Source organism: Balaenoptera musculus, chromosome 19 (genome assembly GCF_009873245.2).
Source record: "Balaenoptera musculus isolate JJ_BM4_2016_0621 chromosome 19, mBalMus1.pri.v3, whole genome shotgun sequence".
In the NCBI taxonomy this organism is placed as follows: Eukaryota; Metazoa; Chordata; class Mammalia; order Artiodactyla; family Balaenopteridae; genus Balaenoptera; species Balaenoptera musculus.
In genome coordinates this window covers 31,638,510-31,664,944 of record NC_045803.1, presented here as the reverse complement: position 1 = coordinate 31,664,944, position 26,435 = coordinate 31,638,510, and the positions used below count along the sequence as shown (strand labels likewise).

Here is a 26,435-nt window from a genome sequence, read left to right as displayed (position 1 = left end):
AGACAATACAATTAGTGCCCAGAACCCTTTACTATCCAGGTGTAAAATCTAAGGGTGAATTTAGGACTTCTCTTTTGGGGTCATTTTAAAGGCATGGCTCCACTTTGATCACTGTCATATTGCTGTATTCCAATGTCTCAGGACCCTCTAAAATTGACTCCAAAACATTTTCTCTTTTCACACATCTGAAACATAAGAACACATGGAATTGGTATCGTCTTTAAATGTGCACAACATGCACACATATACAAGGATGAAAAAACCCTCCAACCAAAACGGAACACACAAAATCGAAACGCGTTCTAATTTCCGCACCTCTGAAAAAAACTGCCTTAGCTCCCAGCCACACACAACACACTAGGAGAGTTTGCTTTTTATTATCATTATTATTGTTTTACAATAAAAACAAATAGCTATGCTCTCAGCAAAACCAATTTAAAAAGAAAAATAAAAATCACAGAAATTTACTAACAGCATTTCAAGATAAGGCTTTTTGAAAGATGTATTGAAATAAATTATCTCAGCCTAAACATCACTCTATTTTCAGTTACTTCTCAACATTCTAAAAACTTTGTTATGTAAAATACATTTAACTTTGCCAATAATTTTAGATAATACTGGATTTTTCCCAGAAGGACTACCATAAAACTATGCTTTCAAACATTAAAAACTTAATCCAGTAGGACATAAAACTGAACTAGGTGACCTATGATTGTGTGTTTCAAATCCTTCAAGTTAAATGTGTCAAGGATTTGAAAAAGTTCAGACCTGGGTCTGCTCCAAGGCAGGTGGACTCAACATCTTACCTTTCTACGTTTAATTAAACCAACAGGAACACAGTTATGAAAATGAAGGGCTCCGGGGAAGAAAGATACAAAAGATGTCTTTTATTTCTTCAATAAAGCCCTCCAAAATTTACTCTCCCATCTTGTAAGGCCCACATTTTCTCCAAGGACCAAACCCACAGCCTTTGGCATTGCCTAACTTACTTTAACAAGGAATTAAAACCATGAACCAAGGCTTGCCGCTTAACCCTTTCCCCGTGTCCAGGGGGGTGGGGGGGACGATGAAATGCAGAGAGAGGACAGACACACAGCGTGTACTCATGAGACGCGGGAGCACCAGCGTTAACGGAAATAAAGCCAGCTTTGGATAGGGGGCTCAGAAAGCTAGTCCCGGATGTACTGGGACACGATGGGTCACCTCCTCACACTACGCCCCTGGGCTTTCCTCTCCTCTGCTGCAGGTATCAAACCAAGCACTGTTCTTCCAAGATGCCCTGCCAGCCCAGGGGTCCAGGAGCCCGTCGGTCTGGCCTCTGTGACGTTCTGAACGCCTCCGCACCAAGAACAGCAGTGTGACAACACAAATTACCCAGCGGCGTGGAGTCAGGCTCGGGCTGTACACCCCCACACCGCTTTTGATGGATCCCGCCCCCTGCACCTCCCGATTCCCCCCCGGCCCCCCCACGCCCACTTCCTGCCACATCTGGAGCTAAAGACACCAGCATTTGTTATGACTTCTGCATAAAGCCGTCATGGAAGCGGCCCCCTTCAGGGTCTCTGGCTGCCCACTTCCTCTTGATCCTCCCCCACCCCTACGAAGTCCAGTCAACGCAGAAGAGATCATGCTTAGAGTTAAAATGTGCAGTGTTTCTAAAGGGAAGAGAAATGTCACATAGAAAGTATTACAAAAAAGGATTAAATCTGCCAGCTGTCCACACACTCTTAAGACCACGTGCTTTACACAGCGCAATGCAGTTGAGCCCACTCCTTCACTCAGCAGGCAGAGCCGGGGACAGGCCTCTTCAGCTCGGGAGGAGGCGCTAGGAGCTCTGCTGCTTCTGAAGTCTCCGCTCCGCGGCAGCAGCCAGCATCCTTCGACGCAGGGTCATGGGGTCAGAGGTCGTGCCTTCCGAGGGGAGGCAGCTGTCCGAGGCTGAGTCATCTTCAGAACTTCTGTTCAAGAAGCGCCTACAAAAAAACAAAGGACTTGAGTGAGGGATCAGGGAAGCTCTGGAACATGCACACACACAGAAACATACAATGTGCTTCTTTAATTCCCCCACTTTCCCGGCACCGTCACGAAGCTGTCACTCAGCACCACCCCATGAAAAAGACACCCGTCCCTGAACAGAGGGGCAGAAGTTCTCCGCATCAGGCGGCCGCTCAGCTCCTCGCTCTCCACCGGCCACCCCCTCCCCACTTACACGCACAGCGCGAAGTCCCCACTCACGAGGCCTGCGTTGGGCACGGAACCCACCCACAGGAACAGAACACCGGCCCCGGCCCCGAGAGTTTAAGTAACGAGCGCCTGAGCAGCGACAGAACATGCCCGCTCCGGCGGCTCCCGCCTGGGGCTGGGGGGTGGGGGTCGGCGCTTCGAGGCCGGCTGCACGCAGAGTGGCCAAGACGGAGGACTCAGGAGCTGGACACCAGGCCAGTGTTAGCCTCTCTAGGCCTCAGTGTCTTCAGCTTTAAGTCTGTCTAATGGGTATAATTACCATGCTCCCTCTTAGAGTTAAGGGAATTAGAGTAATTAACATAAAGGGTCTAGAACACACTGGCACAGAAGTGCTAACCGTTTAAGTGTGGCGGAGAGCGTCCACAAGGAGACGCCAGCAGCACCAGCCGGAGGTTACTACCTGGGCCCAGTATTACCAGATCCTCAGGTTTTTCAACAGAGATTTGAAACCTGAAGTTTTAGCTGACAGGTGATAGGTTTTCAGCGTTGGCATCCATGACAAGGGCCTTCAGGCCCGGCGGGGGCTGCCGGAACCCGCTCACCTCCGCGCCTGCTGCAGGAGGTCGTCCTTGCGCTGCACCAGCATGCGCTGTCTCTCGTCAGCGGACTTGGAGAAGCGGCTCCCCCGGGCCTCAAAGTCCTCCCCTTCACTGGGCTCCGCTTCCAGCTCACCGAAGTCCAGTGCCTCCTCCAGCCGAGGACTGAGGTCCAGCGGCACCCGCTCGGTCTGGACACGCAGGAAGCAAGGGACCACTGTGAGCACAGGCTGCCCTGCCAGGCAGATTCCCCATCTGACCGGTGCCCCAAATAATGCTCTTCTGGACCTAAAAGGAGGCGGGCTGCCTGGCAGGGAACCGCGGGCACATGTGTAACGGCAGACATGGGCTCCTGAAGGGCAGGACCTGACTCACATGGCATGTTCAACGTTATGGAATAAGTGAATGATTACCAGTATGAAAACAGGAGCACCTCGAAACTGTACTCTCAGAAGATAACAAAGTTAACTGCTTATTTGCATTCTGGGAATTTTCTGTTCAATGCTACTTATTGCTCTAAAATTTAAAAAAGTCTTATCACATATACTGCACAAATTTTATACCCTCACTTGACTCTGAGAACAGTAAGGCAGATAAAAAATGGTAAATTCTAAGTATCTTTGTTAAAACTGATATAATATCACGTGGTTCCTCACGTAACAGGATATAAGAATGGGACTCTCTCTGTTCTGGCTGCAGCTGTGAAGGCCAACACGATGCCCAGGAGCCCCCAAAGGCTCAGGCAGCTGCCCGGCCATCTACTACTCATGCTCCCAGACTCAGGCCCAGACCCAGGCTGGCCAGCGTCAGCCCAGCACCCACCTCCAGGCGACAGCAGAGTTGAGGAGGAAGAGGCTGAGAGGCTTTTTTTAAGAGTTCCTGGAGTGCGCGCTTTTCTCTCACCCACCCTTGCCACCTCTCCTTGCCCTCAGCCAAGCGAGTGAGGGACTTCAAGAGAACCATGTGAGTACTTCCCTGGGGGCTCAGTGGTTAAGAATCCGCCTGCCAATGCAGGGGACACGGATTCAAGCCCTGGTCTGGGAACTAAGATCCCACATGCTGCAGAGCAACTAAGCCCGTGCGCCACAACTCCTGAGCCTGCGCTCTAGAGCCCGCGAGCTGCAACTACGGAAGCCCACACGCCACAACTACTGAAGCCCACGTGCCTAGAGCCCGTGCTCCGCAACAAGAGAAGCCACCGCAATGAGAAGCCCACGCACCGCAATGAAGAGTAGCCCCCGCTCGCCGCAACTAGAGAAAGCCCGCGCTCAGCAACGAAGACCCAATAGCCAAAAAATAAAAAATTTAAAAATTTAAAAAAATAATAATAATTTTAAAAAAAGAGAACCATGTGGCCTGACTCATGTGCCCTAGAGAGTTTGGGGGACACAGAGACTGGTGGTGACTAACACACACCTGAAAAATCTAAGAGGAAGAAACTGGCTTGTAGCAGATTTTAAAAATGCTTCGATGGGAGCCAGTTCAACTTCCACTGACCGTAAGGCACTGCTGTGTCTGTCCTGGGGGAGGGGACATGGGTCCTGCGGGAGAACCAGCCTGAGGCTGTTGAAACTGACTTTGCCCAAGAGGACCACTGGGAGGGGTGAAGGGAGCCCCATGAAGGAAGGGGTGGTCATAAATAGCCAGCCCAAGTTCAAACTAAGTATAGTCGAGGTTTCTGGTGCTAGACAGGACAGGGAGATCTCTACAATAACAGCTGTAACACATATATATACAGATGTGCACATGCGTACACACACACACACACACACACACACACACACTGGGGTCACATGGCCCATCTTAACCCTCTCTCCTCCTGAGTCCGACCCTAGAGGAAGTTAGAAAGAAGAGCTGGTGAGTGGAGGTGGAGGTGGAGGTGGAGGTGGAAGGAAGGGAATGGAAGGCCACCCTCAGGTCCCTGCCGGCCTCCAAGCCTGATCCACGTAGGCCTGAGCTTGGGCAGAGGGGAGACCCCAATTTAAGCAACGGGCAGATCTGATCTGATGACTGGGATAAACTGAGGTGTTCATTAACTGTTACCCAAGAACTTTTTATTTCCTGAGAATGGCCAAAAGTGTTATATAGCAAGCTTCTTTGTGAAACAAGTGCTTTCCTTCCACTATGTTAAAAAAAAATTCAGAAAGCCTTCATGCTCACTCTAAAAATAGAGATGGGGAATCAAGACAGAAATCGAACGTGCTGTACCCACAAGGCCCCCAAGCCAGCCTAGTATCCAAATCTGAGCTAAGCCAGCTATGAAAACTGGAAACACAATGAGCCCCTTCTTCAGAAGCCAGACGCCATTTTACAAATGCTGCACGACCCAATTACAGATTTGGATACGAAAATTTTAACTCAGCAACAGATCTGAAGAATTCTTAGGAGTTTTTACTGTTTCCTATTTGCAGGGAAAGGCACGTGAGGTGAAAGCAGCCTGCATGTCACTCGTCAGTGAAAGCAGCTGCTTCCAGCAGAGCCCTGACCGACGCTGGCAGAGAAGGCGGCGCCATCCTCAGGCCCCAGCCCCTGTGTGGGAAGCCCCACACATCACACCAACAAGGAAACACAAAGATAGGGCTGTCTGGGGCTTCTTCAGTCTCTTAAGAAAACTTCTGGAAAGCACGGTAATTGAATACGCAAATGGGAATTCCAGAAAAGGGACACGAACCGGAACCCCAGGCTGTGTGGGGCAGAGCATGGGGTGGGGCTGAGGCACCTCTGCCCTGGAAGCCAGACCCGGGAGCTCCTCCCGGGTGCACGCAGCTACCCTGGGTCACCCAGCGTGGCTATCTAGGCAAACCTGGTTCCCAGGAGAACCACACTTCCCCCCACCCCAGGGGTCTCGCTTTTGTGAAATGCATGAAGTCTCTGCAAATGCTGAGCTGGACAAGCGAGGTGTGGGGGGAGAATTAGCTGAGGATTTCGGCCCTAGAGAGCGGAGCCTGGCTCAGTCACCCAGGGTCCTGGGCTCAGCCTCACGCCGCCCTGCCTAGTGCCGCCACTCAAGTTCACAGCGGCAGGGCCGGCCCGGCAGAGCATGACTCTTCTCCTCCGGTCCTGAGGCCAGTCCCCAGGGAGGGGGCTGCAGGCCATGCCAGGCACAGCAAGGTCTGTTACCCTTGGACACTGAGGCGACGCTGGCATACGGCCTCCTCCCTACTCTCGCCCTCAGCCGTACAAACGTCAGAGGCAGGGTGCAGACCACCGCCAGGTCCCCCGCTGCTCCCCATCCCATACGCGCTCTCTCTAGTATGCAGGCCTTACCTGAGCGGAAGCTTCTCCGTCCTCCTGCTCGCCGTTTGGCCTCTCCGCAGGACCGTTCAATGCAGGCCTAATGCTCTCTGACCGCTGAAAGAGAGAAAGCAGCACCGACAGTGCAGAGCCGCTCTGAGCTCGGCGGGCGGGTACGGGGGGACCTGGAGCGTGGGGGAGCTACAACCCCAACAGTCTGAGTTTAGCAAATCCCACGGCATCGAAGACATGAGAGCGCTACTGAGCTTCAAGACACAGCAAAGGAGCCTGAGGCCTAAATCTGAGAGTCATCAGTGGGCCCACGTTTAATTTCCCTTTCAGTAACAGTAACTGCACAACAATAACAAAACGACAACAGCAGTCAACACCGACAGGACACTTTGGAAAAGCACTGACACCATCATCGCATTCATCTCCTTAACATCCTGTGAACTAGGTACTGCTGTTCTCACTTTCATCCAGGCCGAGCTCCCAGCCCACGCTGCAGACACCACGGGGCCCTGCGCATGTCCCTGAAGGTCTGCCCGCTGCGTGCCGGCTGCCCAGTTTCTGTATTTCGTCGCCCGAGGACACACTCTGGCTGTGTGAAGGAACCTGGCCCCCGCTGGAGGCAGCCCTCAACCAACAACTGATGGAAACGGGTGTATAAGGAGGTGTTCCTCCTCAGGAGGAACAATGCATTCTACACTGGACCCCAGAGGCCTCCAGTGGGCTCAAGCTCTAGCTGCCCACGATGGTAACTGCTGGATAACAAACCCTTTATCCACTTCACAGCCCCACCTGCTGCCTGTGTTTCCTGGAATACTTCCCATGTTTCCTGGAACACCTCCCAAATTAACTACTGGCAACTGAATCCCTGTCTCAGGGTCTGTTCCTGGGGAAACCCAAAGTCACAGCCAGGTCAAAAAGGTAAGGACCATTGAGCCACCTCTTGATACCTCAGCCCCTTTGACTCCCAAGTTGAGGCTCATTCCCTCTTCCAAGATTCTCACGCTTGAAGATTTTACTAACAGATTTCCATGTTTCTGCATACCTAAGTTGAGTAATTTCTTGGTATATGATTCCCTAATCACATATATTCTTTGGTCCTGCCAGAAAGCTTTCTTTAAAATGTCAATACTTTTGTACCCATCAAAGAGGTTACATGATGGGCCAGGAAATAGGATCTTAAAAAAAAAAAAAAAAAGTCAAAAATATAAGCCTCACACACAGATAGGAATTATACCCAGTGGAAAGCCATACCAATGTGCAAAGCCAGGGACAGAGGGCGATACCTCCTATAGCTGGGGTTAGCCAACTATAGCCTGTGGGCCAAGCACTCCAACAGTTTTTGTAAACAAAGTTTTACTGGAACACAGTCATGCACATTCATTTACATATTGTCCATGGCTCCTTCAGTGCTACAGCAGGAATTGAGAAGTTAAAACAGATAATGCATGGCTTGCAAGGCCTGAAATATTTCTATCTGTCCTTTATAGGGAAAGACTGCCAATCCTTGTCCAAAAGGAACCGATGCTAGGACCTCCTGGACTGGCAAGGGCAGGCTGGTTTGGGGTGTACATCTGCACAAAAAATTAGCCAAAGAGTTTTGTCCTTGTCTTAATCCAAGCCTCTTGGATGGGTCTGTTCTCAGTCATAATCTGGGAAGTTAGGGAATTCACAGAAACCCTTCATCAAATCATAAATGATATTCAGCTGTTAAGTAACTAGAAAGTTAATCTAGAAGATTAAACCTTTGTGAGGAAAGAATTCATTTGTCATGTCTGAAACCTCAGTTTACCTGTGTGGGAAAAGGTACTTGAATCCGTCCTTCTAAAATGTTGTCTGTTGTTATTTCGACTGAGCGTGTCAGCTGGAGGTCCTGCAGTACTAGGTGGTATGGAACCTGGGGAAACATCTCTTGAATCTGATGAGCCTATAGGAATACAAACAAAGAAGCCATGAAATGTTCACTCTCAACAGTTGCTCACTGAGGTCATGGGTAAGGCAGCCTCTGGGCACTGAACTTGGTGACCTGCCTTGAAAACACAAGTAAGGGGCCACCTCTATGCCACAAATCACCGTCAAACTGCAGTATTTCTTAGTATTTTTCCAGAATGCCAAACAGAAAACTTGGGGACAACATCAACTTTAAATAAAAAAGCCCAGAAATCCAACTGGAGCCCGAGACAGGCTTAACTAGAATATTCTAGTTTTAAAAGCATTCATTGTAAAGCTCAGTAAAATTCAGGTATATAAACACGTTCTGCTTAAAGATTTAATTCCTAAAAGGAACAAACTTCTGATACACACTACATGGGTGAAATTCAAATGCATTAAGTGAAAGAAGCTCAACTCAAAAGGCTATGTACCCTATGATTCCATTTATATGACATTCTAGAATAAGCAGAATTACAGAGACAGAAAACTGATAAGTGGTTGCTACAGGCTGGGGGTGGGAGAGGAAGTGATTACAAACGGGCACAATGGAATCTGGGGGGAGGCGGAAAGGAACTGTTCTATATTTTGATTATTGTGGTGGTCACATGACTGAGTTTGACAAAACTCAGAGATGGATACTAAAAAAGGTGAATTTATTGTATATAAATTTTACTTCAACTTAAAAAAAAAAAAAGACTATAAAAAATGTAATTGCTGGGACTTCCCTGGTGATCCAGTGGTTAAGAATCCGCCTTCCAATGCAGGGGACGCAGGTTCGATCCCTAGTCCGGGAACTAAGATCCCAAATGCCGCAGGGCAACTAAGCCCACACACCGCAACCTCTGTGCCCACGTGCCACAACCAGAGAGCCTGCGCGCTGCAGCTACTGAGCCGGTGCGCTCTGCAGCCCACACGCCACAACTAGAGAAGGCCACGCGCCACAGCGAAGATCCTGCATGCTGCAACTAAGACCCAACGCAGCCAAATAAATAAAACAAATAAATAAAAGTAAAAAATAAAAAAATAAATGTAATTGCTAATGTTGCTCTGGAGCTGCAGTTTTCAAACTGTACTCTAGAAACGTCTCGGAGGCCATGAGGGCTCTAGGGTGGGCGCGCGTACAGAGGGGAGCAGGCAGAGATCTCGGCACACCACCACCGGTACTTTCATCCAAGCAGCTCCAGACTTTTTGCTCATACGTGTATATTTATTTTACGAATGCTTACGTTCAAGGTTTTATTCGTGGAGAAGTCCCAATGACCAAAAGAAAAAACGACAAGGAAATATATAATTGCTTTGGGGGCACAATAAATTATACTGTTGGGATAGTGGCTCCCAAGAAACATGTCATGTAGAAAGAGAGGAACGTGTCCCAGTGTCAGGCCTAGAGAGAAAAGACCGGGGTGAAACCTGTGCAAAGCTTTGCTTTGGGTCATCGTTGGGGCAGGGAGGGCAAGACAAGTGTGTAGGACAAAAGGACCCGGAGCTCCACGGGCCTGGGATCCCCTCATTGTTTCTATGAATGTAGTTGATCATTTTTCACAACCCAGGTCAAGTCAAAGCTAACTGGGCAAGAGTCCAAAACAACTTCAATAATCAGATAACATTCTCCTCTATTCTTAAAAAGGCCCCCTCTCATTTCCCAAATAAAATAAGTCCAAGATTCAGTTCACTTGGCCAAAGCTTCTCTTCCAGAAAATCCAGCAAGTTATATATTAGACTTTTATAAAAAATGTACTGTGACAGTAAATTAGTTGTGCTAAAAATAGGCTATTCCAATCCACCATGCAACGGGAGGAAGAACACCAGGGCCTGACTGAGAATTCTAAACACACCAACTCCAAGAAGGTAATTCTCATTCCTGGGAGGGTTACATGTCCGTGAATTCAGATTTTTTTAAGGGGGCAGGTGAGGTGACCCACCTGAAGAGCTTCAACAGCTGCCCGACCCTGAGGTGCCCACACAGAGCCTGGCCCGAGCCAGTCATCGGCCACGCGGGGCTGCGCACTCCCAGTCCATCTGCCCTCGCGACGCCGCTCTCACTCTCTGCTGATGACCTGGCTGGGCGCTTCACTGAGAAAGCAGAAGACTGCGGGAAGCCAACTCTTTTTTTTTTTTTTAATGGTCAAAATCATATACCATAAAATTGCCCATCTTAACCATTTTTAAGTATACAGCAATGTTAACTATACACACACTGCTGTGCAACAGGTCTCCAGAACGCTTTCATCTTGCAAAACCGAAACTCTACACCCACTGAACAGCGACCCCCACTCCCCCTCCCCCAGCCCCTGGCGACCACCATTCTACTTTCTAAGAGTCTGAGTAATTTAGATGGCTCATGTAAGTGGAATCACGCAGTATTTGTCTTTTTGTGACTACCTTATTTCACTTAGCATAGTATCCTCAAAGTTATTCTTTTTCAGGCTGAATAATATTCCACTGTGTGGACAGAGCATTTTCATAATCTATTCATCTCTGATGGACACTTAGGCTGCTTCTACCTAAATGGTTATTATGAGCCATGCCTTCTTTTTAAACCGTATCTCAAAACGACACGCCTGTAGCTACGTCCATCCCGCCTCCCAACAAAGGTGAGAATGCCCTTCTCCTGGCTCTGGCTCCCAAACCCACCCTCCACCTCAGGTCTTTGCCTTCGGTTAACTTTTCTGTTTGTTCTGTACCATCAATCTCTCCCCCTCCAGTGATCATTCCTATTCGTACACCAAGCATGTTTTAGAATCTTTTTAAGAAGACTCTTGGCTACTCAAAAGAACTGAAAGCAGGGTCTCCAAGAGATATTTGTACACCCATGTTCATAGTCCCATTACTCACGATAGCTAAAACATGGAAGCAACCCAAGTGTCCACCGACAGATAAACGGATAAGCAAAATGTGGTTTATTCATACAATGGGATATTATCCAGCCTTAAGAATGAAGGAAATTCTGACACATGCTACAACATAGTTGAACCCTGAGGACATTAAGCTCAGTAAAATAAGCCAGTCACAAAAAGATAAATACCGTATGATTCTGCTTATATGAGGTACCTAAAGTAGTCAAATCCACAGAGAAAGAAAGGAGAATGGTGGCTGCCAGGGGCTAGGGAGGAGGGAATGGGGAGTTATTGTTTACTGGGTATACAGCTTCAGTTTTGCAAGATGAAAAGAGTTCTGGAGATGGATTGTGGCTGATAGTTGCACAAGAATATGAATATACTTATTAATACCACTGAACTGTACAACACTTAAAAACGGTTAAGATCATAAATTTTGTGGTACGTGTATTTTATCACAATTTTAAAAATAGAAAAAAAGAAGACCCGTGGGGAAAAGAAAAAGAATACATACTTATTTGCTTATATGTGTATGTAAACATTCTGGAAAAACACAACACAGAAGAAACTAATTTAAGTTGTTATTGCAAGAGAGGAGGGTGTCTGGGCGGATGGAGGAAAAGACTTCATTGGATACTCTCTATAGGTTTTGAAATTTGTGGATAAATGGCCTGCTCCAAAATCTTAAAAAAAATATATTAACAAAAACTCCTCTGACGGCACACCCCTATCAAGCCACCACATTACTTCTCCACTCCCTCTTATAACACACTGCCAGCTACTGGGTGTCTTCAGCTCCCACTCATTTTCCAATCCAACAACCTAGTACTCAGGCCCTCGAGCCATGGAAGCTGCTTGCTCCTCTCCAGCTGATTAACCACCTCCACTCTGCCAAACCCAACATGCACTTCTCTGACCTCATCTTCTAAGAATTCCCACATGGTTGACTTGACGCTTCTCCTGGTTTCCTTCCTTCTCAGTCGCTGCCATGGCTCCTCCCATTCAGCCAGACCTCAGTCCTGAGCCCTCTTCTCCTTCTGAGCTACCTTCTTTCCCTCGAAGAGATCCAGTCCCCTACAGACTGAAGCTCCCAAATGTCTGTCTCCAGGTGGATCTCCTTCCTGAGGTCCAGAACTGTCTACATGACATCTCTACTTAGATGTCTCACAGACACCCCAACTTCCCAGCCAAACAGAAGGCCGAGTCCCTGTCCTCCATCTGTTCCTCCTCCCGTCCTGCCCATCTCACACATGACACCGCTGCTCAGCTGCTTGACCGAAAACCAGCACTCCCCTCACCCCACTACCCCACATCCAAATCAAAGCACTGTCAAGTCCATCAGTTCATCTTCGAAAAGCATCTGAAATCCGCCACTTCTTTTCATCTTTATTTCCAATGCCCTGGTCCAAGCCACCATCTTTTTTTGCCTGAACTACTGCAACAGTCTCCTAACTGGTCTCACTGGTCCCATTTTTGCCCCTCTAAAATTCATTCTCTCAGAAGTAAATTATTCTCTGTTAACTGTCCTGTCAGTCCCCTGGGGGAGGAAAAAAAGCCCTGAATGGCCTTCTCATACATTCATTATAGTATCTAAACTGGATTGTAGCCTACAAATCCCTGCTTGACCGGGCTCTGCAACCTCAATTTATGTCACAATCTTGGTTCCGACTCGCAGGCTCCAACCACAATCACCTCCCTGTTTTCTGAACATTCTCACCTCATGGCCTCTGTACCTACTGTTTCCACTGCCTCTTTCCCCCGATCTGCCTCCTTCTCTTCTCAGCCTTCATGTCTCAGCTTAAATATCACCTCTTGAGACTTCCCTGAATGTCTCCTCTAGAACAGCCTTTACCCACCGCTCCACCACATCACCTGCCCTGCTGCCTGCAGAGTCCGCGTCCCCATCGGCAACGATCTTATCTGCTGGTGTTTATGATCAGTCTCCTCCCCCCACCCCATGGAGAACTCACACTTCTTGAGAGTAGGGCTCCTGTCCCCCTTGTTGACACTACAGGTGCTACGCAATTTGTTGACACTGCATAGTGCCCGTCTCGGGAACAGGCTTCAGTACACGTTTGTTGGACTAACACAGGTTGCATTTTTAAGACTCCTGCATTTATCATCACAATGAACACTACATTTTACAAACGGTGAACCATGTTTCTCCAACACTGCAGAATAAAAATATACACCATATGACAAAGCTTTAAGAAAAATACAAAGAATCTTGAAGTATGTGGACAATATCCTTGAACCAACAGCATGCCTGAATATCTCAAGGCGTGTGTGTGTATATATTTATATTTATATATGTATATCCACAGGCACGTATGTATGTATAAATGTGTATGTGAAGGTATACTCATTTATTTACTTTGGGAAGGGAGGAGAGGGGGTTAAAATAACACATTCAGTAGGCCTACGACAATTTTTAATAAAAGTCACATCATTCACTCCAGCTAATAACTCCCCAAATATTTTTGGTGAAAATCAAGAGGTGTCCCAACACTAGCCTAGATCATGAGAGTGAACTTAGTAGTGCTCAGAAAAGGTTAGATTATCTGCCACACAAGTATAATGAAAGCTGGTTTCCAAATCAATTTCAAATTTTAAAGCGCAGGAATTGAAGTCATCCCAGTGAATAAGATGCTCCTGAAAATCCTGCTGTTCTTTTTTTTTTTTTAATCCCGCTGTTCTGCCAGAGCAGAGTGAGACCAACTGAGTCATGCACACTGCAACCGTTCTCCAGCTTTTCCTTCCCTCCCGATTATTAATCACCTTTCAAAAGCAGTGAGCGGTCCTTACCATTGCATTAAGCTGGGAGTTGCTTGCCTGTGTAATGCCTAGAATGTTGGTGGTGTGCATCACTTCGACTGAAAAACTTGGCAGCCAACTCGCAATCCGGGACCCTAAAACAAACAAGAAGCCAGCACAAGTCTTAGAGACCTCTTTCCCCTGTCAGTTACTCTGCAGTCGGCCACTCTATGGTACCAGCTGGTACTCACTGAGGGCTTACTTTACACCAGGCCTTTTGACCAAGTGTCCCATGTGGATTAGCTCATTCAATCCCCACTTAAACCCTACATGGGTTTATTATTATTATTATTCCCATTTTACTCTTCTCAGAGATTTGACTCTAGTGCTCTTGTTGGTTCCCCAAGGCACTCGGAACTGAGGTAACTTGCCCAAGATCACAGCATTTAATTATGGTGGCCAGGACTTGAAGCCAGACAGTCAGGTTCCAGAACACTTCACCACTGGGCTTTCCTGCTTTCCAGTGGCCCTGGATCCACACAAACTCAATCCCTCTCTCAGGCTACACTATAAGGAAGGTTTTCAGGGCTCTAAAGCTGCTACAGTAGATGAGAATTTGCCCCTCTCTTTCACGCTACACACAAATACTACTCGTTTGGAGACATCATTTTCAGGAAGTATTTTTTACTTAATAATCTGGTTTAAAGACTTTAGTTTTCTGATTCGAAATTCTTTTCGAAGAGCTCTATAACACAGGTTTGCGGACTAATGGTGCCAAGAAGTCTGTTGCTTCTGCCATTTCACTAAGGAAAGGGAATCCTAAGATATACCACCACCAGGTGTCAGCAGTAAAACAACTCCATTATCAAGCCACACATTTAAGGAGGATTTCCCTTTCCTTCACATAGAAGCACTGAGGCCTGGAATGTAAAACAAGTTCAATGGCCATCTCAAAGATCTTGCCTGTACAGATGGTACCCAATAAAAAGCTGGATACTTATTTCATGTACTTACTAGGGAGAAATAAAGTTACCTTTATCTATTTTGCCTAAGTTTTCAGTAATAATTCATAAAATAATAGCTTACATAGCCAGGACCCATGTCCAAGATCTGCTAGTCTATTTCAGAAGTCTTACGTGGTAGAGGCCGTAATTAGCAGCCACAAAGCAGCCCCTCTACACCTGCCCAGCATCCCTGCCCAGCCGGCCAAGCAGCCATCATCCCCTCCTCTCAGAGACTCCACTATACTCCTTCGGTCCTTCCTATCAGGGATTTCAATGTGTTGCCACTCCCACCGTGCTCTACCCTTAGAAACTCAAATCAGAGACCTGAAGAGCACTCCTCCTAAACAAATAGGCCAGGGATACCTACTTTAGAGTAGGAAATATGAACCCACAGAATTTAATGGTATTGGAATTGATGAAAATCAACAACAGCCTGATGTAATGTGAATTAAAGGATGATCAACCAGTCCCTGACATGGTGCCCATGACCTTAGAATTTTAAGTGTGGTTTTATTACAACTCCTTTCAATATTCTGGAAGATGGAATATTCATATTTTATGGGCAAAGAAACAGGGTTCTAGTTCTGATTCTCCTTCTGGTACCCACTGGAAAGGCTACTCAATGACCCTTCATTATATGCTTAAGTATTACACCGATGCAATAAATTATTAGCAGTGGTTAACTATGAAGCTGATTCAGCATGCTCCTTGCAGTCACGGTTGATTCAACTGTAACTACTTTCACCTCCTCGCACCCCCCGTCCCCCCAATTCACACAGAATCTAGCAAAATGCCTGGCACAGAATAACCCCTCGGCGCTGTCTATACTTACCGAACATTTTCAATTAAAACCGAAATATAACATTAAACTCGCCCATACAGGGCAAGTTATAATTAAAACATCATCCCCTAAGGGGAGAAAAACCCTGGCAGATGGTTTTAGAGGTTGAAACCAACTAACCATCGAAGTGGAAGAAGTGATTGTGTTGGTTTAAGCGAGGTCTGCCTTCAGCTGCTGCTACAGGAACCAAATTCTCATCCAAGTTCTCTCCTTGATGCTCTTCCCTGACACGATTATTGTCGGCAATATTAAGAGACATTCTGCATGTTGGGCAGGAGGTGTCTTGTTCTAGCCAGGAACGAAGACAGGAGCTACCAAAAAGTCCAAAATAAGATATCCTTAGCATATTTTGTGAGAATTCACCAGAAGTACTCTGAATGTATCAGTGACTTGCAATTTTACTTTCTATTTACCATTAGCAAGATTTAAACGTTGAGAAACACTTGCTGACATTACCCCTTTGCCCTGCTTCACTCTAATGTACTTCTGGTGTATCCTGCTCTGAACATTAATTTGTTAACATACGTGGTCATCCACCAAGCTCTTGGGCATGACCCTTCAGCAAGACTTCATCACCTGGCTCACCATCCTCCTCTCCAGCTCTATTTGATTAACTTCAAATCCATGTGGCTGAACCATCCAACACCCTTGCCTCTCATGTCTTTGAATCCTCTATTCCAATGATCTGTTCTCTCACTCTACTTTAGCCTCCACTAACCTTGGCCTTCTCTTCAAAATCACGACTTCAAAGATCTCACTCTCCAACTAAAGCTCCTCTCCTTCCAGCTCGCCTCTTATTTGCTAAGACCTCCCATCCACTTTTTCATCAAGCATCACATCCCCCCAGAGCCTTACTTCTGTCTTCACCCAGAGTACCTACAACCTTACATCCATAATCCCAACTTCTTCAACCCTCTTAGATTTGTATTCTGCTTTCCCAACCAGGCTGAAAAGCTTCTTGTGCCCTTTTTCAGGTGATGATAATGCCCTATTTAAGGTAGTCTCTCAATAAATACTTGTGCTGCCCATTAAAGGAAGTATACTAAAAAAAAAAAAAATGAGAAGGTTGGATGAAGTGATCTCCAAGGTACCTTCCCAATTTATAATAATACTTATCTATCTCCTAAGATTTCAAGAGGCCTTCCGTTCCATAATAATATATTAGCTTTCTTCTAAGAGTTTAATGAGGCACTGAATAAAAATGCTCACTTCCTCTGTGTCTTTTCTTTTTTAATATCTGGGAACATGTGCACATATAAGGTTACACAGGAGAACCTCACCAAACTGTGATGATCCTCAGAGTCTCTAGCAACCAAATGGTACTTAAGTACCAAAACTTTCCCAGAGGCCAAGATGAAGCTACTTCTTACTATCTCTCTGCTGGAAGAATGTATGACAGTAATGTTCCAAAATAATGAATGTGTACATTCAACTCTATCACATTTTGAAACAATAAAGTACCTATAATTCCTGTTTGTGATCATGTAACTATTAGCCAAATAAATGATTATATTTTTTAAAGTTCATTTCCCCTTAATGAACACCCTTAAATCACACCTCTAGTAAAATCAGCCTTGTGGGAGACTACCAAAATGTGTAAAATCCTTGCCTTCCAATAATGCTACCTGTGACACACTTTTCATAAGCAAATCTAATTTTACTTCATATTCTGCAAAAACTTCCCACATTATGTACAATAGCCTAAAAACTCCAAGTGAGTACAACTGGTCAGATATAGTTGCCTTCCTTGAAAGAAAAAAAAAAAAAAAAGTCAAACTTCCACAGCTAAAGAAACCAAACTTCAGAGAAAACAGCTGTATTTCTATATAACTATAATAATGTTCTATTGAAGGGATTCTTTCTTCTCCATCTAAGTATGACACTTCAATGTAAGTAAATATTTACTGGACTCTGAAATCTTGCAAAGACATCTTCTACAGCAACAAATTATCTAGCTATAATCTATTGAAATCTAGACATTTAGCTTTACGGCAAATGAATCTGTCATAGATTATCATCATACAATCCTGCCCCAATCTATTAACCAAAGCTATAAAGTAAAGCAAACCAAGAAGAGATCCTAACAACTGTTTGCTCACTCAACCCCAGGCAGACAGGTGTTTTAAAAATTAAATCCTAACTCTTAAACAACCACTAGGTCAAGAGAAAATCACTTGGGCAGTTAGAAAATATTTTGAGACAAAAGAAAACAGAAGCAAAAGCACAACATACCAAAACTTAATGAGATACAGCAAAAGCAATGCTCAGAGGCAAATTTATAGCCAAAAACGCCTAAAAAGAAAAAAGATTTCAAAACGACAACCTAACTTTATAACTTATGGAACTAGAAAAAGAGCAAATGAAACCCAAAGCCAAAAGGAGGAAGCAAATAATAAAGATTCAAGCAGCAATAAATGAAATAGAGAATAGAAAAACAATAGAGCAAATCAATGAAACCAAAAGTTGGTTCTTTGAAAACATCAAAGCTAAACTGACAAATTTTAGCTGGACTAAGAAAAGAGAGAAGATATAAATAACTAAAATCAGAAATGAAAGTGTGACTAATACTACCAACCTTACAGAAATTTAAAGGATTATAACAGAATACTAGAAATAATTGTACTCCAACAAATTAGATAATACAGATAAAATGGACAAATTCCTAAGCAACACAAACCCTAAACAATACACACACACACACACAAAACTACCATAAAACTAATAAACAAATTCAGTAAAGCAGCACAGTAAAAGAGCAACATGAAAAATCAGTTATGTTTCTATACACCAGCAATGAACAATCCAAAATAGAAATTAAGAAAACAATTCCATGTACAATAGTATCCAAAAGAATAAAATGCCTAGGAATAAATGTAACCAAGGAGATGAAAGACTTGACACTAAAAACTATAAAAGATTGCTGAAAGAAATTAAAGAAGACCTGCATAAAAGGAAAGGAATCCCATGTTCATGAACTGGAAAACAATATTGTTAAGATAGCAATCTTCCCCCAAAGTAATCTACAGATTCAATGTGATCCCTATTCAATTTCAATGGCCTTTTTTGCAGAAATGGAAAAGCGGCTCCTCAAATTCATATAGAATTGCAAAGAGCCCCAAATAACCAAAACAATATAAAAAAAGAAAAAGTTGGAAGATGCACCATTTCCCAATTTCAACTTACTACGAAGCTACAGTAATCAAAACAGCATAGTACTGGAATAAAGATAGACATATAGACCAATGGAACAGAACTGAGAGTCCAGAAATAAACTCAAACGTCTATGGCCAAATGATTTTGCCAAGGATGCCAAGACCATTCAATGGGGAAAAAAATAGATTCTTCAACAGATGGTGCTGGGACAACTGGACAGCCACAAGCAAAATAATGAAGTTGGACCCTTACCCTCACTTCATGTACAAAATTTAACTCAAAATGGATCAATGACCTAAATGTAAGAGCTAACACCATAAACCTATTAGAAAAAAAACTATCATGACCCCAGATTTGGCAATGGATTTAGATTTGACACTGAAAGTATGAGCTACCAAAGAAAGAATAGGTAAACTGAATTTCATTAAAAATTTAAAACATGTGTGCATCAGAAGACATTACCAACAAAAAAGTGAAAGGACATTACAGAATGGGAGAAAATATTTGCAAATCATACATCTGATAAGGGTTTAGTATCCAGAATACATAAAGAACTCTTACAACTCATCAACAGAAAGACAACCCAATTAAAATAGGATAATTTGGCTTGAACAGATATTCTCCAAAGATGATACACAAATGGCCAACAAGCATGTGAAAAAATGATCAGCATTACTGGTCATTAAAGAAATGCAAATCAAAACCACAATGAGAAACCATTTTACACCTCAGGATGGCTATTATCTAGTGTAAAATGTAAAATGGTGTACTCGCTATGGAAAACCATATGATGGTTCCTCAAAAAATTAAACATAGAATTACCATATGATCCAGCAATTCCACCTCTGGGTATATACCCAAAAGAATTGAAAGCAAGGTCTTGAAAAGAAATTTGTACACCCACGTTCGCAGCAGTATTATTCACGATAGCCATAAGGTAGAAACCACCCAAGTGTCCATCAACAGAGGAATGGATAAACAAAACGTGATATATACACACAATGGAATATTTTTCAGCTTTAGAAAGGAATGAGGGGCTTCCCTGGTGGCGCAGTGGTTGAGAATCTGCCTGCCAATGCAGGGGACACGGGTTCAAGCCCTGGTCTGGGAAGATCCCACATGCCGCGGAGCAACTGGGCCCGTGAGCCACAGCTACTGAGCCTGCGCGTCTGGAGCCTGTGCTCCGCAACAAGAGAGGCCGCAATAGTGAGAGGCCCACGCACCGCGATGAAGAGTGGCCCACGCTCGCCGCAACTAGAGAAAGCCCTCGCACGGAAACGAAGACCCAACACAGCCAAAAATAAACAAATAAATAAATAAAACATGGGGGATGAAAATGCATTTGAAAAAAAAAAAGAAAGGAATGAAATTCTGACACATGCTACAACATGGCTGGACCTTGAAGACATTATACTAAGTGAAATAGCCAGACATAAAAGGACAAATATTGTATGATGTGCTACTGTGTGAGAACAGTCAAATTCATAGAGTCAGAAAATAGAATGTAGCTGCCAAGGGCTGGGGAAAAGGGGAGACTGAGGAGTTAGTGTTATATGGGTACAGAGTTTCAGTTTCAGAAGATGAAAAAGTTCTGGAAATGGATGGTGGTGAAGGTTGCACAACAATGTGAATGTACTTAATGCCACTGAACTGCACACTTAAAAATGGTTAAAAGCGAAATTTTATGTTATGTATGTATTTTTTTACCACAATAAAAGCATAACATTTGAGAATTATCATTTTAAAAAACCCACCATAGGGCTTCCCTGGTGGCACAGTGGTTAAGAATCCACCTGCCAATGCAAGGGACACGGGTTCGAGCCCTGGTCCGGGAAGATCCCACATGCCGCGGAGCAACAAAGCCCGTGCGCCACAACTACTGAAGCCTGCACGTCTAGAGCCCGTGCTCCACAACAAGAGAAGCCACCGCAATGAGAAGCCCACGCACCACAACGAAGAGAAGCCCCCACTCGCCGCAACTAGAGAAAGCCCACGCGCAGCAATGAAGACCCAACGCAGCCAAAAACAAATAATTTAAAAAAAATAAAAATAAAAAACCCACCATAATGAAACACCACTTCCCACCAACTAGGATGGCTATAATAAGAAAAACAGAAAGTAATAAGTATTGGTGAGGATGTGAAGAAATTGGAACCCTCGTACGTTGTTGATGGGATATAAAATGGTGCAGCTGCTGTGGCTAAGTCTGGTGTTTCTTCAAGAAGTTAAACATAGAATTACCCTGTGACTCAGCAATTCCACTCCTAAGTATATACCTAAAAGAAAATCAGGTACTCAAATGGATACCCGTTCACAAATGTTTATAGTAGCATTATTTGCAATAGCTAAAAAGTGGAAATAACCCAAATGTCCATCAATGGAAGAATGGATAAACAAATTGTTTCTTATTTAAAAAAATTTAAATTCAGCCATAAAAAGAAATGACGTACTGATACATGCTACAACTTGGATGACTTTGAAAACTTTATGCTCAGTAAAAGAAGCCAGTCACAAAAAAGTCACATATTATATGGTTTCCTTCACATGAACTGTCCAGAACAGGCAAATCCATAGAGACAGAAAGCAGATTAGTGACTGCCAGGTAACATGGGGAGGGAGGAATGGGTAGTGATTTATTTTAATGAGTATGAGGCACTACTCTGGAGTGATGAAAAAGTTTCAAAACTAGAGAAGAGCAGTGGCCTGCACCACACTGTGACTGCACTAAATGCCACTGAATTGTATACTTTAAGATGGTTAATTGTATGTCATGTGAATTTTGCCTCAACCAAAAACATTAAATCCTAAAATTAATCTAATCATGTGATTGAAACCATTTCTTCTGGGGTGAAATACACTCTCTTTTGAGTTAGTCTTCCAAACTGTCTCCAAGCTCCTTAGGAACTACCTGAAAGTTTTTTCAGAAATGTGTGTGAATTCTCTGGTCTTCCAACCTCATCAATCAGCACCACTATCGATCCAGTAGCACAGCTGCAAAACTAGGAGAATCCCCAACGCCTCATATTTCTCATTTTCCCACAGCCAATCTAGCACCACGTGCTTCCTCACCCTTCTCACGTCTGTCCACCCTCCTCCAGCTCCACTTCCACCACACCAATCCACACTCCTCTCAGCACACACCCGAACCACTGCAGCCCTTACTAACTAGTCCCGATCTTTTCCAACTGCATCCCTGACCCCGAGCCCCCACTTTAACCCCGTCAGTGGCCCTCAAGCCCCTGCAGGGCTGCTCATGCCTGCTTCTCCTGCCTCAGCAAACACCACTCCTCCTCTGACATCCTGAGCTCCAGCCACAGGGGTTCTCTTTAATTCCTTGGATACGCCACACTCCCTCCTGCTACAGAAATGTTCCCTCTGTCTCAAATGCTCTTCCACCTGATCCCATCTTCTGCTGACTTAACTCCTACTCATCAACAAGAGTCACTTTCTCCAGGTGGGAGTCAGGTTCCTTTGTTACAAGCTCTCAAGGACCGCGTTCCTTTTCTTTAGAGCACTTATCTCAATTCATCATTACATGCTCATAAACGCGAGTGGTTAATTCATGTCGGTCTCCTCCATTAGGCTGAAAGCTTCGTGAAAGCAAAGACCACATCTGTCATTTTAATTTTATTCCCCAGAACCCAACACAGCACCCAGCACATTAAAAAAAAACAAACAAAACAAAAATCAATAAATGTGTTGAGTTACTGACACTGGAGTGTCCAAAGCCCTTGTAATATTAAAAAGGAGAAGAAAAACTATTTGGGAATATAAAATAAGGAAAGGAAGATTAAAGATGTAAAGATTATAACTTTCTCAATATGCAAAATTGACCACAGATACAAAAGGCCAAAAGATACCTCAAGGTCCATCAACACCAAAAACATCCAATCTATAAACAGAATGATTTAGGTTAAACAGACACAGTTCCTGTGAGATCTCTAAAAATGAATAATGTAAGGCAGTGAGGACTGCAACACAGAGACAACAGGACTCCCTGGGAACGGAACAGCCTGCACCACACACAGATCTAGTCCAGTCGTGAAGGTCTGCAGAAGATCCCATCTTCTAATTCCTGATAACACAGCCACAGTTCTGGACTGCTTAGTGCTTCTCGTCTGATCCCCATCTCAGCACACTTCCCTGGTGTGTTTTTTTATGTTGCCTTAGGGCATGTGCAAAATGCCAAGATATATAGTCTCACCAGGGTAAGAATAGGGAATAAGCTGTTAGAAAGCAAGGATCCCCCCACCCCTTTAAGTCTTACAGGCGTATCTGCTATATCTCAGAACTTAAATGGACAAGGAATATGAAGAGAGCTAACACACCCAGAAACTAAGATGGCAACCTGTGAGTGTGGAACAGTCCTGCCGTGTAGGGAAGAGGCTGAGGACTAAGGAAGACACACCCAGGCTCCCCATCCCACTCAGTACCAGCACCACGGCCAGTCTGAGGGAACGTCCCCACTCCTTGGCTAAGGCTGGTCTTAAGCCCCGGCACAAAAAGCACCCACATGCCCCTGGACAGAACACCAGTCCCATGCGGCCCTTTGCAAAGCTCCTACTTGTGGAAAAGATGTCCACAGGGCAGTTTCCTCGCAGCCTGCATGGAGTCCCAGCAGATGGCACAGTCATCGTTGTTGACAGCCAGCTCCTCTGGGGTTGCAACCGCAAACCTGTAAAAAACAAAGTGCACCTGGCAGGTATCTCCGTCAATTCCACACACAAATACTGAGCACCGCTTACTTCAGAGACTTCACCTTTAACAGCACAGTTACAGAGGAATCGTGTTCAGTAAAAAATCTCCACCCACGAAAAACATTACACCTGCATTCTCTTCATAGCCCACCAAAGAGCAAGAAATCTATACACAGAAACTGACTCTGTCTTAACAATGGCTCCTGTTAGTGATGACTTAAGCGAACATTTCTGGGTAAATCAGAGGAGTTAAGACCCCTCAGAGAGCCAAACTGTTCCCTTGGACACAAAAAGGATACCCATTGATCTCATACTTTCAGGCTTGGTTTAGCCTCAGGATGGCAAGTGAGTACCTCCTCCACTGAGGTTAAGAGTATAAGAGAGAGTATGTGTGTGTGAGCACGCATGCGTAAGGAAGAAAAAGGGCAGAAGTCCAAGGAAACATCCATTTAATAATAATGATGATAAAAATAATGACCTAATAAAAGAACCTAATCTTTACTGAGCATGTACTATGTACCCAGTACTGTTCTAAGTAATATTACATTCATTATCCCATTGAATCCTCCCAACAGTTCCAGGAAGAAGGTTCTGCTATCATCCCTAGACTTAAGCAACTGAGGCACACAGAGGTAAGTAAATTGCCCAAAATCACACGGCAACTAAGGGGGGATTCAAACCTAGGCAGTCTGACTCCAGAGACTATACTCTTCACCATTCCGCTAACAGTTTACAAAAGCAGGTTCTCGTATAATCTGGGATCTGTTATTATTAAAGATCTCAAATGAGTCAACATGAGCAACGTCAACTTGTGCTTACTTACCTGGCTTCCATGTTTCCAACCACTCGCAAATAGTTCTTGTGCCGGCGGATTCGACGTTGTACCTCATGAAACAGGTAACGCAGCTGCATAAAGATGACCAAGCTGGCCATGGATAACCAGATGTTGCCAAATAACTTAACAAGAGGGAAAGAGAATAAAATATACAATAAAAGTGAATGTGAACTTGCTACTGCTGAGAGTGAGGTATGCAACAGAAGCTCTGAATTGTGGGCGAAGGTGAATTGGAGCAGTCATTCAGAAAGCAAATGCACATATCTCTCTCACTACCCTGAACAATGTACATGCTCTTTGGCCTAGTCATTCCATCACCAGCAATCTTTCCTGAGGAACTAATCAGAAATTTTAAAGCTTTATGCAAAATGATGCCCCTCTATGCAATTATAAAACAGAAAATCAGGAAATGGACACAATGCCCAGTAGGGGAATAATTATACTGTAAACTCATATAATGTAACATTATATACTCATTATATTTATTATAAAATATAACTACATCCTATTATTATATTTTATATATAACATTTTGAAGATTAATTACATGGAAAAATAATATTTAAGTGAAAAAAGGATAAAAGTACTTTAAAAAAACTAATATGTGACCAAAAAAAGGTACGCAAAGATGTGAAGTAGCAAACAACTGAATACAATCTAAATATTCTATTATGGGAGCAGGTTGTTCAATGGCTGGGGGTGGGGGAATAGGAGGAAGGTGGTCAAAAGGTACAAACTTCCAGTTATAAGATAAATACGTAGTGGGGACAGAACGTACAACATGATGACTATAGTTTTAACAGTGCTGTATGGTATATTTCAATTAAATCATCGCACCTCTATGTCGTGGAAGTTTTATCTTAAAGGTATTAAAATGATTTAGAAGAATTGTTGCTAGCATAGGAAGATGTACATAATATACTAGCTACAAAAAGCCTAAACTATATGCCCAATACACAATCTCCATTGATGAATGTATGGATCTGAATATATAAACAAGCAGTAAACACAACAAAATGTCAACAGTTATCTCTGGATATTTGTTTGGGGGGGGCGTTTTTTTTTTAAAGCATGTTTTGAAAGTTACTTTTAAAAAGTAGACTTACAGAAATGCGCTGTGTTTAACCCAAAAATTTTTAAATGCTACTCTGATAGGCTTACAATTTAAATAAATTGCCCACCAAATATGTTGATTCTCGGCATTCACAGATCACTGAAGTGCTAAACCAATGAAGCAGGTTTTCAGCATGGTGATTTCTTGCACACCAAAGTAAAATGTAAACAATGAAGTAAGAGGAATTAAGAATAAAGACTTTGTTTTTAATTATAAAGACAGAAAATTTATGAATCCATGAAGTAGCTAACACTGTGGGAATTCCCTTTACCACCTACAAAGTAACTGTTAAATATTAGAAGCCACAGAAACTATGAGGAGAGGAATTCCCTTAATTTCATGCTAAAACAATTATCTACTGACTTGGTCAGCAGAGTCACCTACGTCTCCTAGACAGCAAACACCTCCTGAGCTGGGCACCAAACTCATTCCACACTGCTTTATACCCGTTGGCCAAAAAAAAAAACAAAAAAAAAAAGGGGAGGGGAACAGCTGCATCGTTTTTACAGTCTTTAAGTGGGTCATCCACAAATGTTTCACCTGTTAAACCCTGTACTAAACAGGGTTCCTGATTCTAAAAAACTTAGCTGTCTGTTAGAGCTCCTTCTGGGAAACTTACCAACATGTGAATGTGATGCATGAGGTCCAGGGACAACAGAGTGAGCTCCATGACAAAATCTGTGTAATAGACATACGTTCCCTTTCCTTCCCACGTTCCTTCGTGGTTGAGGTCCCAGAGGTGAATTACATATCTGCAGTGAATAGAGAAGAATCATGTTAATGATTTACTGTTACAATTGAATTTGTTTTAAACATGATATACTACAGTCACATTTTTATAAATTTTTTACATGTTGTATCTTAAAATCAACTGTATGAGTAGACCTCCATCACCACCCTCCCAAATAAATTTCTACTCACCGTAAAATCACATGAGCAGTCCTCACTGTCACAAGAAGAGACTATTTAAAAAAAGAGAGATTTTTTTTCTTTTTAGTAAAATTTAGGATTGCTCAGACCAAACTTACTTTTACAAAGTGATAAAAGTTCTCAGTTCAATTAAAAATCAGGTTGGAGGTGGGGGACTTGGAGGAGGGTAGTCACAAGGTACCAGTTTATAAGATAAATAAGTCCTGGGGATGTAATGTACAACATGATGACTAGAGTTAACTGTGCTGTATGGTATATTCCAAATGTGAAGAGAGTAAATCCTAAGAGTTTCCATCACAGGGTAAAAAACATTTT

At 43.8% G+C, this 26,435-nt stretch overlaps 1 protein-coding gene across 1 annotated transcript in view; it reads right to left on the bottom strand.

Moving 5' to 3' along the window:
- Positions 1 to 357: 357 nt before the first annotated feature.
- The window catches only part of AMFR (autocrine motility factor receptor), a 40,639-nt gene continuing 14,561 nt past the window's right edge, over positions 358 to 26,435 (bottom strand). The window contains exons 5-14 of the mRNA XM_036833353.1: positions 26,112 to 26,152; positions 25,810 to 25,942; positions 24,065 to 24,198; positions 23,109 to 23,219; positions 15,512 to 15,702; positions 13,598 to 13,701; positions 7,816 to 7,950; positions 6,048 to 6,131; positions 2,787 to 2,971; positions 358 to 1,973 (exon numbers count right to left, since the gene is read on the bottom strand). Of these exons, the coding sequence (XP_036689248.1) occupies positions 1,826 to 1,973; positions 2,787 to 2,971; positions 6,048 to 6,131; positions 7,816 to 7,950; positions 13,598 to 13,701; positions 15,512 to 15,702; positions 23,109 to 23,219; positions 24,065 to 24,198; positions 25,810 to 25,942; positions 26,112 to 26,152 (1,266 nt within the window). The 3' untranslated portion in view covers positions 358 to 1,825. The remainder of the gene's footprint in view (positions 1,974 to 2,786; positions 2,972 to 6,047; positions 6,132 to 7,815; positions 7,951 to 13,597; positions 13,702 to 15,511; positions 15,703 to 23,108; positions 23,220 to 24,064; positions 24,199 to 25,809; positions 25,943 to 26,111; positions 26,153 to 26,435) is intronic.